At 40.3% G+C, this 12,747-nt stretch overlaps 1 protein-coding gene across 1 annotated transcript in view; it reads left to right on the top strand.

Moving 5' to 3' along the window:
- Positions 1–12,747, top strand: part of LOC133654398 (cilia- and flagella-associated protein 47-like) — a 175,578-nt gene that overhangs the window by 42,615 nt on the left and 120,216 nt on the right. The window contains exons 20-22 of the mRNA XM_062054714.1: positions 691–768; positions 9,079–9,226; positions 9,313–9,395. Coding sequence (XP_061910698.1) covers positions 691–768; positions 9,079–9,226; positions 9,313–9,395 — 309 coding nt within the window. The remainder of the gene's footprint in view (positions 1–690; positions 769–9,078; positions 9,227–9,312; positions 9,396–12,747) is intronic.

The following is a 12,747-nucleotide window of genomic DNA, read 5'->3' as shown; positions in this document are numbered from 1 at the left end:
CCATGGGTGCTGATTTTTGTCACCTGCCTCTGATTAGAGGTTGAGACGCTCACCTGCTCCTGGTCACTAATCAGAGAGCTATTTTTTCCTGCCTCGCGCAAGACTCTGCCTGGCAGTCTTGCTCGCTCTTTGCGACATTTACGTTGGTTCCTGTTTTCATCACGCTTTTGTATTTTCCTAGTGTAAGACTTTCACGCTGTTCGCCTCTGGCGATTATCTTGGTTTTTTGGCTCCACACTTGATGAGTGTCTGAGTTTTTGTACTTGTTGTCCTGCTTATTGGAATAAATCACCTTCTTACCTGTATGCTGATTCTGGGCGTCCTTCTGCATCTTGGGGAAACGGCCACCGCAAAACCATGCGACCCAGACGTAACAATAATATTGGACAATTTGTTTCCTATGTATTATTACTACAAAACATGCATCTAATCCCTTCAAGCCTCACCCACTTTCTTAAGACAATTGTGTGTCCCCCACATCTGAAATAAAAATGTTGTTCCTGATTAGGTTTATACCAAAAAGTTACTAGAAATAACTTAATTTCAAGGTTAAATCTACAACTGTAAAACCTTCACAAAGAATGTTTGGCTAATGTAATTTCTAAATAGAAAAATTAAAAGTCAGCCATAACAAAAATAATACAGAGTATAAATACTATACAACACAGTAAGAACATGTATTTATTACAGGTAGCTGTGAGAAACATGAGGTCCATTGAGTTCCGTGTGGGCGGATCGGTGGAGCCTCCGGATGTTGACATCAGCGTGGTAAGTACAATATAATATGAATATGGATGGTATATTGCACATATTTTCAAATGCACGATATAAATTGTACATATATAATTTATATACTGTTATTCCAGGAAGTACTTATCTCTACAATGGAGAGTAATTCAGGAATAGAGAATATTTTAGCTGCAACTAATAAATTAATGTATGGCGTGACCCCGAGAGGGACAAGCGGTGGAAAATGTGAAGGCGAGGCTCATGAGCCTTATAGTTAGAATCTGGATAAAGGTGCCAACAATTTTTTAAACTTTTCTATTTGGACTTAATTGCTGGGTTACAACAACATGACCGAAAGGAAGTCTGTCTCACCTCCAAAAATAAAAAATAAAAACTCTAGTAAAATATCCACCGTTATGTTACTCTCTTTTACCTGTTTGTTTGGTCCTGTCTCTCCATGACTTTCACTCTAGGCCTCAAGCCCTTGATGTTCCTGCATGGCATTAACGTACTGACAACAGACAACATTGTATACTATACAGTAATGTACTGTAGCAGCATTAGACTTAAAAGCATAACCCAAACCTTTATACTATTGTAGAAATGATAAAATAATCCATCCATCCATTTTCTACCGCTTGTCCCTTTTGGGGTCGCGGGGGGTGCTGGAGCCTATCTCAGCTGCATTCGGGCGGAAGGCGGGGTACACCCTAGACAAGTCGCCACCTCATCACAGGGCCAACACAGATAAACAGACAACATTCACACACTAGGGCCAATTTAGTGTTGCCAATCAACCTATCCCCAGGTGCATATTTTTGGAGTAATAAATAATTATTCAATTAAATTAATAGTATCTTAAAAACATCAACTTGACATCAGTTATTTTTTCTCCTTTCTTATTATAATCAATATGATTTTGCCTTGCACCCTGAAGCTTCACTTGACACACCCTAATCTTATTTGACTGTTTTAGTTGTTCTTAAGTTAAAATAAATTGTTTATTTAAAAAGCAGTAACAGGCTAATATATGTTTTACTCATTTATTACCTCACCTGAGCTTCCTCTGTTAATTGCACATTATATCTAATGCTAATGTAATGTCATACATGTTGATAAATGGTTGATAATAATTAAGTGTTGTCTTTGCGTTGTAGTGTAACTGTTTTTTTTTATCACATTGACGTTAGTCTTTGTAAAATAGCGGAGTAAGTCCTGCTACTATTTCACTCTTTTTTTAGTGGTGGCATTTTGCTACCAGGAAGGGAATAACAAAACATTTGTACTAGTGTTTAAGTTACTTGGGAAAACTAACAAAAGTTAGCACGTAAATAATAAACAAGTGACCATGCCTGAATTAAGATGACTTTACTCAAAAGACACGGTTTCTAAATATGTAGACATTAAAAACAAGCAAAATTCATGGGAACGTTCCCAACAGACCGTCTGCTAGTGTCGCCCTGCTCTCTTCTGTCTCTCTTTCACTGCCACATTCCCAGCTGGTGAAGAAAGAGGCTCCTCAGTAACATTATGCTGTGCTGCGCTTTCAGAAAACCCCCCACGTATGCCTCCAAGGCAGTGGTTCTTAACCTTGTTGGAGGTACCGAACCCCACCAGTTTCATATGCGCTTTCACCGAACCCTTCTTTAGTGAAAAATAAAATGTTTTTTTTCAAATTCAAGACAAAGTTATATGTTTTTGGTAACACTTTAGTATGGGGAACATATTCTAAGTAACAAAGACTTAATTTAGAGTTATTTGGACACTAGGGGAACATATTCTAAGTAATAAAGACTTAATTTAGAGTTATTTGGTTAGGGTTAGGGTCAGGGTTAGAGGGTTAGGGTTATAATAAGGCCATGCTGAATAAGGCATTAATAAGTACTTAATAATGACTAGTTAAGAGCCAATATGTTACTAATTTGCATGTTAATAAGCAACTAATTAATGGTGAATATGTTCCCCATACTAAAGTGTTACCATGTTTTTTTACTAGTGCACAAAATGAACCGTGCATGAACATCACCTTGTTCAAACAACAAAACCAACACAGTGCATAAACTCACAACAAATTACACACCTGCAAACCAGTCAGCTGTTGCCATATCCGTAATACACCGATAGGGAGAAGTTTTTATTTACACGATGAGTCGGGTGTGTTTTGACCTCCGCCGAACCCCTGAGGCCGACTCACCGAACCCTTAGGGTTCGATCGAACCCAGGTTAAGAACCACTGCTCCAAGGTATATTTTGTGGGTGGGACAAATGCGTCCTTCTCCAATATTAGGTTGTTGACACGTCCCCCCTTCCCTCCGCCTATAACGCCTATGTTGGGTGCAACATTTTAGTATGGCGACCATTCAGTTACAGTACCACCGGCTGCTCAGATGTCAGGTTGTTATAAAGGTTTAGAGGTGAATAATACAAGCCAGATATTTACAAAATCCTTAATGTAATGGAATGGAGCCACACACTCTTACAAAATACTTTTCTCAAGATTTAAAAGATTCAGCATCACCAAAGTGGACTTTTCAAGCTACCATATTCCTTCTACATTCGCAAGAAGTAGAAGTTCCCAAGTTTCCCGTTTAGCTTCCCTGAAAGGAACACATCAAACAGAAATAATTACACAAGAGTAATTAGGTACGATGTTCGTTAAGAAATTATCGAGTTCGAGCACAGTATCGAATCCTCTTATCGAACCGATTCCTTATCGAATCTCTTATCGAATCCAGATAGGTTGTTGTGTGTGCACTGAGTTCCAAAAGCCATAGATGTTATGTGACTGGGCCGGCACGCTGTTTATATGGAGGAAAAGCGGACGTGACTGAGGACAGCATGCGGCCGTTATAGCGTGAAGGTTTCAGGTGAGAGAGGACGCGAAAGGCATGCCCCCAGTGAGCATATAGTGCTGCTATGTGCGTTGTAAATAAGAAAATTGCAGACAAACACATCACCAACATGGACGCTCACTTTCGACATCCCGGTGAAGCAATATGTGGAGAAGGGGACCAGCATGGTAGCGAATCGATACGCACAACGGGGCAAGAGAAGTCCGCTTTTACTGTTGTGCTAGCTTGCTATGCTAATGGACAACGAAACTGACTTTAAAGGCCTACTGAAATGAATTTTTTTTATTTAAACGGGGATAGCAGATCTATTCTATGTGTCATACTTGATCATTTCGCGATATTACCATATTTTTGCTGAAAGGATTTAGTATAGAACAACGACGATAAAGATTGCAACTTTTGGTATCTGATAAAAAAAAGGCTTGCACCTACCGGAAGTAGCGTGACGTAGTCAGTTGAACATATACGCAAAGTTCCCTATTGTTTACAATGATGGCCGCATGAAGTGAGAGAGATTCGGACCGAGAAAGCGACAATTTCCCCATTAATTTGAGCGAGGATGAAAGATTTGTGGATGAGTAAAGTGCAAGTGAAGGACTAGTGGGGAGTTGAAGCTATTCAGATAGGGAAGATGCTGTGAGAGCCGGGGGTGACCTGATATTCAGCTGGGAATGACTACAACAGTAAATAAACACAAGACATATATATACTCTATTAGCCACAACACAACCAGGCTTATATTTAATATGCCACAAATTAATCCTGCATAAAAACACCTGCGTGTTTGTTATGCTAGCTCCTAGCTCCTCTGCTAGCTCCTAGCTCCATAGAACACGCCAATACAATTCAAACAGCTGATCAACACACACAATCACTCAGCCCAAAAGACCGTTTACCTAACCCAAGGTTCATAAAGCTTATATATTTTTAAAAAGTTACGTACGTGACGCGCACATACGGTCAAGTTATCGAATGTTTAGCAGCCAAGGCTGCATACTCACGGTACCTGATATTCAGCTGGGAATGACTACAACAGTAAATAAACACAAGACATATATATACTCTATTAGCCACAACACAACCAGGCTTATATTTAATATGCCACAAATTAATCCTGCATAATAACACCTGCGTGTTTGTTATGCTAGCTCCTAGCTCCTATGCTAGCTCCTAGCTCCATAGAACACGCCAATACAATTCAAACACCCGATCAACACACACAATCACTCAGCCCAAAAGACCGTTCACCTAACCCAAGGTTCATAAAGCTTATATATTTTTAAAAAGTTACGTACGTGACGCGCACGTACGGTACGGTACGTGTTATGCTAGCTCCTAGCTCCTCTGCTAGCTCCTAGCTCCATAGAACACGCCAATACAATTCAAACACATGATCAACACACACAATCACTCAGCCCAAAAGACCGTTCACCTAACCCAAGGTTCATAAAGCTTATATATTTTAAAAAAGTTACGTACATACGCAAAAAAAAGCCAAAGCTGCATACTCACAGTAGCACGTCTGCGTCTTTGTCATCCAAATCAAAGTAATCCTGGTAAGAGTCTGTGTTGTCCCAGTTCTCTACAGGCGTCTGTGTATCCAAATCAAAAGTCCTCCTGGTTAGAGTCTCTGTTATCCGAGTTCTTCCATCTTGACTGCATCTTTCGGGAATGTAAACAAAGAAGCGCCGGCTGTGTACTGTTGTGGCTGACTACGTTCGAAAAATACGTCCATTTCGCACCGACAACTTTCTTCTTTGTTTGCTCGGCTTCCTTCTCCATAATGCAATGAACATGATTGAAACAGATTCACGAACACAGATGTCCAGAATACTGTGGAATTATGAAATGAAAACAGAGCTTTTTCGTATCGGCTTCAATGTGGAAGGCATACCCGTGTTCGCCGGGCTACGTCACACGCATACGTCATCCTCAGAGGCGTTTCGAACCGGAAGTTTAGCGGCAAATTTAAAATGTCACTTTATAAGTTAACCCGGCCGTATTGGCATGTGTTATAATGTTAAGATTTCATCATTGATATATAAACTATCAGACTGCGTGGTCGGTAGTAGTGGGTTTCAGTAGGCCTTTAAAAATGAGGAGAGGGAATCTGGCGTTTTTGATGGAGAACTTGCCCAGCTGTTCATTTCGGACACAGAAGATGAGGACTTTGATGGATTTGTGGATGAGGATTGATCAAAAAATAATGTGTGTACATTGATAAATACTTCAATAAAGTACAACCGAACTCAGCTTTGTTCCTGCTGCCTTTTAAAACAGCGTCCATGCATGCTAGCGTATGTTTTAAGCTAGCGTATGTTTTAAGCTAGCGTATGTTTAACCATGCCTGCGCCCAAAAATACGCTGCGCCTTATTTATGTGTTAAATACAGAAATAGCACCCGTAACTGACACGGCGCCTTTTAATACGGTGCGCCCTATGGTCGCGAAAATACGGTATAGTGGCTTCGATAACGGGAACTGGTTCTCAAAAAGGGATTCGAATACATGGAATCGGTTCTTTTCTTATCGAACAATCGGGAGAACTGGTTACGAACATCATCCCTAAGAGTAATACATCTATGAAATGCTGCATATACCATAGCAACAACATATTGCCAAACATCTACACCTAATTTTTACATCTCACAGAAAACCACTCAAAAAATCATTAGTTTTAGGTTAAAAGAAGAATAAATAAAGCTAGTTAAAGGCCTACTGAAATGATTTTTTTAAATTTAAACGGGGATAGCAGATCTATTCTATGTGTCATACTTGATCATTTCGCGATATTGCCATATTTTTGCTGAAAGGATTTAGTATAGAACAACGACGATAAAGATTGCAACTTTTGGTATCTGATAAAAAAAAGGCTTGCCCCTACCGGAAGTAGCGTGACGTAGTCAGTTGAACATATACGCAAAGTTCCCTATTGTTTACAATGATGGCCGCATGAAGTGAGAGAGATTCGGACCGAGAAAGCGACAATTTCCCCATTAATTTGAGCGAGGATGAAAGATTTGTGGATGAGTAAAGTGCAAGTGAAGGACTAGTGGGGAGTTGAAGCTATTCAGATAGGGAAGATGCTGTGAGAGCCGGGGGTGACCTGATATTCAGCTGGGAATGACTACAACAGTAAATAAACACAAGACATATATATACTCCATTAGCCACAACACAACCAGGCTTATATTTAACATGCCACAAATTAATCCTGCATAAAAACACCTGCGTGTTTGTTATGCTAGCTCCTAGCTCCTCTGCTAGCTCCTAGCTCCATAGAACACGCCAATACAATTCAAACACCTGATCAACACACACAATCACTCAGCCCAAAAGACCGTTCACCTAACCCAAGGTTCATAAAGCTTATATATTTTTAAAAAGTTACGTACGTGACGCGCACATACGGTCAAGTTATCAAATGTTTAGCAGCCAAGGCTGCATACTCACAGTACCTGATATTCAGCTGGGAATGACTACAACAGTAAATAAACACAAGACATATATATACTCTATTAGCCACAACACAACCAGGCTTATATTTAATATGCCACAAATTAATCCTGCATAAAAACACCTGCGTGTTTGTTATGCTAGCTCCTAGCTCCTATGCTAGCTCCTAGCTCCATAGAACACGCCAATACAATTCAAACACCTGATCAACACACACAATCACTCAGCCCAAAAGACCGTTCACCTAACCCAAGGTTCATAAAGCTTATATATTTTTAAAAAGTTATGTACGTGACGCGCACGTACGGTACGGTACGTGTTATGCTAGCTCCTAGCTCCTATGCTAGCTCCTAGCTCCATAGAACACGCCAATACAATTCAAACACCTGATCAACACACACAATCACTCAGCCCAAAAGACCGTTCACCTAACCCAAGGTTCATAAAGCTTATATATTTTAAAAAAGTTACGTACATACGCAAAAAAAAGTTGCGCACATACGGTCAAGCGATCAAATGTTTAGAAGCCAAAGCTGCATACTCACAGTAGCACGTCTGCGTCTTTGTCATCCAAATCAAAGTAATCCTGGTAAGAGTCTGTGTTGTCCCAGTTCTCTACAGGCGTCTGTGTATCCAAATCAAAAGTCCTCCTGGTTAGAGTCTCTGTTATCCGAGTTCTTCCATCTTGACTGCATCTTTCGGGAATGTAAACAAAGAAGCGCCGGCTGTGTACTGTTGTGGCTGACTACGTTCGAGAAATACGTCCATTTCGCACCGACAACTTTCTTCTTTGCTTGCTCAGCTTCCTTCTCCATAATGCAATGAACATGATTGCAACAGATTCACGAACACAGATGTCCAGAATACTGTGGAATTATGAAATGAAAACAGAGCTTTTTCGTATTGGCTTCAATGTGGAAGGCATACCCGTGTTCCCCGGTCTACGTCACGCGCATACGTCATCCTCAGAGGCGTTTCGAACCGGAAGTTTAGCGGCAAATTTAAAATGTCACTTTATAAGTTAACCCGGCCGTATTGGCATGTGTTATAATGTTAAGATTTCATCATTGATATATAAACTATCAGACTGCGTGGTCGGTAGTAGTGGGTTTCAGTAGGCCTTTAAGGTGTTTAGTGAGTTTAAAAAAATGCTACACATATTACACCACACACATGACAACAACACAAATATATTCCATGTGGAAGTGTCCTCAAGAAAACTGCTCATATATAAGTATTTGGAGAATAATAAAAATAAATAAATGAATAAACTCTATTTTACGGTTTATTTCAAGTTCATACAGATATTGACAAAGTAGTAATTGCAACTTGGCTCTATTTGACTAGAGCAAAAACACCATTGGAATAGATTCCACATGCAAGAACACGGTATGTATGCAACATTTTTACTTTGATTTCACTTGACGTCTCGCTACGACTTTGTTTGTTTGCCCCCCAAAGGTTTGAGCCTGTGACAACAACAACTGAATGTGATGTCTGTTGCTGTCAATTGCAAGTTTATCCACCCAATAATGGCACAGCCCATCTGTGTAATAGTATCAAACACAGTCTGGCCTTTACAGAGGGGATTTGTTGTTATATTTTGTTATCATACTACTGCTAAAACGATGTCTCTAATGGTGCCAAAGATTTTTCTATGGTTCTGTCCTAAATAGATTTGTCTTAGAGTTCAGCGATTCCCAACAACTATGCCACTTCACCTTAGTGTGCCAAGAGCGATCATTATGTACCATCATCTAGTGGAGGAGCATTTAATTGTTCTGTCTGTCAATATACAATACTAGCATCAATACATGAACAAAAATACATTATTTGTAGTAGATAAACGATATGTATGAACCACTTGAGTGAGATTGGATCATTTGCCATGGCAAACCTGATGTAATTACCCGGTGTATTCACTTGTTACCATTCATACATTTTTCTTTGACGGTGTGCAGAGATTTTTGTACTGTAAAATTGGCTCATTAAAGGTTGGAAAACATTGCACTAGTTGACTTACTCTATCCACCACCCCTTAGACAATGTTCCAGTTCCACGGCGTCCATGTTGGCTGTCAGAGAGCAGTGCCGTTTACGCTGACTAACCACTCGTCAGCTGCTGCTCGGATAGCCTTCGACCTGTCGCAATACCCAAATTTCACCCTGAGGCTTCCTCAGTGCTCTGCAAGTAAGTATGCATACACACCATTGTAAACTCCATCGTCACGACCTTTTCACTTTGATTATACAGCTCTTTTATTTATTTTTTACAAGGAAAGAGTGATCAAGTTGTGAGTGTTCTGGAGATACAGGCTTACCAGACAGTCAGCTGTTCTCTTGTCTTCTCCCCTACCGAGGTAAGAAGCTCAGTCCGGGTCGTCCTCGTGTTATAGCGTTTCATGGTTCCGACACAGTCGCATTAATTATTAATACTGTTAAAAAAACAACTAATTACTTGCGCCAGCAGAAGAATACAGGCCGAAGAATACATAGGAATCGCTACATTTAGTAAGGACAACGTCACTTTATTCTTTTTAATGAACTTTTTGCCTTTAATGAAGTTCACCAAGTGTGAGGCACCCTCTTCTGATGGCAGTGCGTCAAAGAAAAGTCAAGTAAAAGTCAAAAGTGAAGTTAAATTAGACTAGTCAACTATTGGACCATCCGATTTGGTAAGAGACTGATTCGACGATCAACCTTGCAGTCGAATCGCCCGACATTGAACCCCCCTCCTCCGTTCATGTGAGGGAGGCCAATTTGAGTACCTGAGAAACCCTGCATACGGTGGATGTCCAGAGATGAGGGGCCAGAGTTCTCCATCGGACACAAGGGCCACCGCAGCACTACAGTTGGAAGCCCCCCGTCAGCCCTGGTGGAACTGGCTGGAAATAGGACACGGCGTGCTGAGACATGCTGCCACCAAGGTGTAGCTTCAACCGGTAGCTTCAATCCTTAACCATGTTCCAACTCTTACTTCCTTTGAATAGTCTAGTCCAGTGGTTCTTAACCTGGGTTCGATCGAACCGTAGGGGTTCGGCGGAGCCTCCACCGCGGAGGTCAAGACACACCCAACTCATCGTGTGAATAAAAACTTCTCCCTATCGGCGTATTATGGATAGCCCCAAACAATGTTCCCTCTAATTTTCCATCTGATTTGCAGATGTGTAATTTGTTGTGAGTTCATGCACTGTGTTGGTTTTGTTCTTTGAACAAGGTGATGTTCATGCACGGTTCATTTTGTGCACCAGTAAAAAAAACATAATTTTGTCTTGAATTTGAAAAAAATAATCATTGTATTTTTCAATAAAGAAGGGTTCGGTTAATGCGCATATAAAACTAGTGGGGTTCGGTACCTCCAACAAGGTTAAGATCCACTGGTCTAGTCGTTTGATCGATCGTCTTCTTAACGCTTTGCCAGAGCAGAAGCTAAACCTGACAGTGCCGATCTGAGAACCTCATTAGTCCATATCTCTATTGTGTTTGTTTATCTTAGTGTTTTTTATGGCGTATGTTTATTTGTGGGAATCCCATTAGTTGTGTTCCATTCAAATCAACTGATTGGCAACTATGACAAAAATTTAACAAGTAAGATTTAACAAGGAAAAATCCTTTCTTGAAGACAGCCTTAAAATCTAGATACAGTAAAATACTTAAGCTGAGAAATGCAGATCGACATTTTCCGCATGCTTGGTCTAATCCAGGGGGGTCAAACCCGTGGCTCGCGGGCCATTTGAGGTCCACAAGCCAATATTGTGTAGCCCTCTACTTAACTTCATAGTTTTGTGTAATTGTGGCCGTGCACCCTCGGCAGCTAATAGCTAAATACTGTATATTATGTGTGTGAATGTTGTCTGTTTATCTGTGTTGGCCCTACGATGAGATGGTGACTTGTCCAGGGTGTACCCCGCCTTTTGCCCGAGTGCAGCTGGGAGAGGCTCCAGCACCCCTCGCAACCCCGAGAGGGACAAACGGTAGAAAAGGGATAGATAGATTATGACAATCTTGAATCACACTAGAAGACAGTAACAGTGCAAACACAAAAATTACAGCACAATAAATACAATGGGCAACACAAAGACCAACTTCCTTTAAGCAAGCGGAGATGTCTCTGAACATCTGTGTGTCAAAATATAACATTTTTACATTAAATTTTACATTCATAATCAGATTTTTTTTTCTACATTTTAAAGGGGAACTCAAATTTTTGGGGAATTGTTGCCTATCATTCCCAATCCTTATGTAAGACAAGAACACATATGTTTTAATGTTTTTTGTTTTATGTTTTAATGCATTCTATACTGTATATTAAATAAATGCGATCAAAAGTCCGCTTACAATGGAGCCTATTGGAGTCCCTCTATTCTGTCTATAAAACCCCTAAAACATCCAAACACTTCTATTAAGGTTTTATACACATGATGTAAGTATATAAGTAATGTAGTAACGGGCACATTAATATTTACGTATTTTGATATTTTTAAGCATACGCGGCGCATGAATTTAAAAAATGCATCACGTTTGTCACAAAATGTAATGGAGTATTGTTGCTGCTTTTTGGATGGTTATTAATTGTTTTTTATAGGCTCCGTTGTAAGGGAACTTTTATTTACGTTTATTTCCGAGTTAAAATGCATTAAAAGATATACATCTGTCGTCATGTCTTTCATAATGATTGTCAACGATAGGCAAAATTTCCAAAAAAGCGCAGTTCCCTTTTAAAACACTTCCTTGGGGCGGTATAGCTCGGTTGGTAGAGTGGCCGTGCCATCAACCTGAGGGTTGCAGGTTCGATCCCCGCTTCCGCCGTCCTAGTCACTGCCGTTGTGTCCTTGGGCAAGACACTTTACCCACCTGCTCTCAGTGCCACCCGCACTGGTTTAAATGTAACTTAGATATTGGGGTTTCACTATGTAAAGCGCTTTGAGTCACTAGAGAAAAGCGCTATATAAATAGAATTCACTTCACTTCACTTGTGGTCTCCATAACATGTAATGGTACTTCTTTGGTCATAATTTTGCAAAGATTGTTTTACAGACCATCTTCAAGCCGCTTTTTGGTATTTTTGGTCTTATTTACGTGGCTCCACTTTGTCAGCGTCCTCTCCCCGCCATCTTTGTTGTAGTTTTTAGCGCTTTCATAGCGAATCTATTCACGGATTTAAGTTAGAACTATACGCTACTTTGTATCAGAAATGGCAACAGTGGAGGATGCACGTGCATTTACAAGCCAGTCTGCCCCACAACGAAAGCTTAGTGAAAAAATCATACATACTACATGCATGCAGTAGTTTCATAGTATGATACTACTGCATCATACTACAATGGCGGACTTAGCACAAAGCTCTTCGGGTAAAACTTTACCATATAATCTGCTGAAGTCACCAATGGGGCAAACGGATCATTTGGAGGAAGTATGAAGGAAGGCAAGATTGTTTTATAAATATCTCCGCAATGCCTCCATGGTTTGAGTTCAAATTTTTGGGACTTATGCAGATCTTAAATACACAAACCACTACACTTTTCTTACCAATCGGTAAGACAAGTTGGTTTTGCATTATAGGACCCCTTTAACCTCTAAAGGCCTGAGTGGCCACATGCGTGGACAGCACCTTTTAGCTCTTATTTCCAAAATTGTGTACACTACTGAATTGGGGTCTTATGGCCCTTATGTGGACACTAATAGTGCTATCTGGTGGTGTCAGAAGAGTAT

Source organism: Entelurus aequoreus, linkage group LG07, assembly GCF_033978785.1.
Source record: "Entelurus aequoreus isolate RoL-2023_Sb linkage group LG07, RoL_Eaeq_v1.1, whole genome shotgun sequence".
NCBI lineage: Eukaryota > Metazoa > Chordata > Actinopteri > Syngnathiformes > Syngnathidae > Entelurus > Entelurus aequoreus.
The sequence above is the reverse complement of the archived record's forward strand: the minus strand, read 5'-3'. Positions and strand labels throughout refer to the sequence as shown.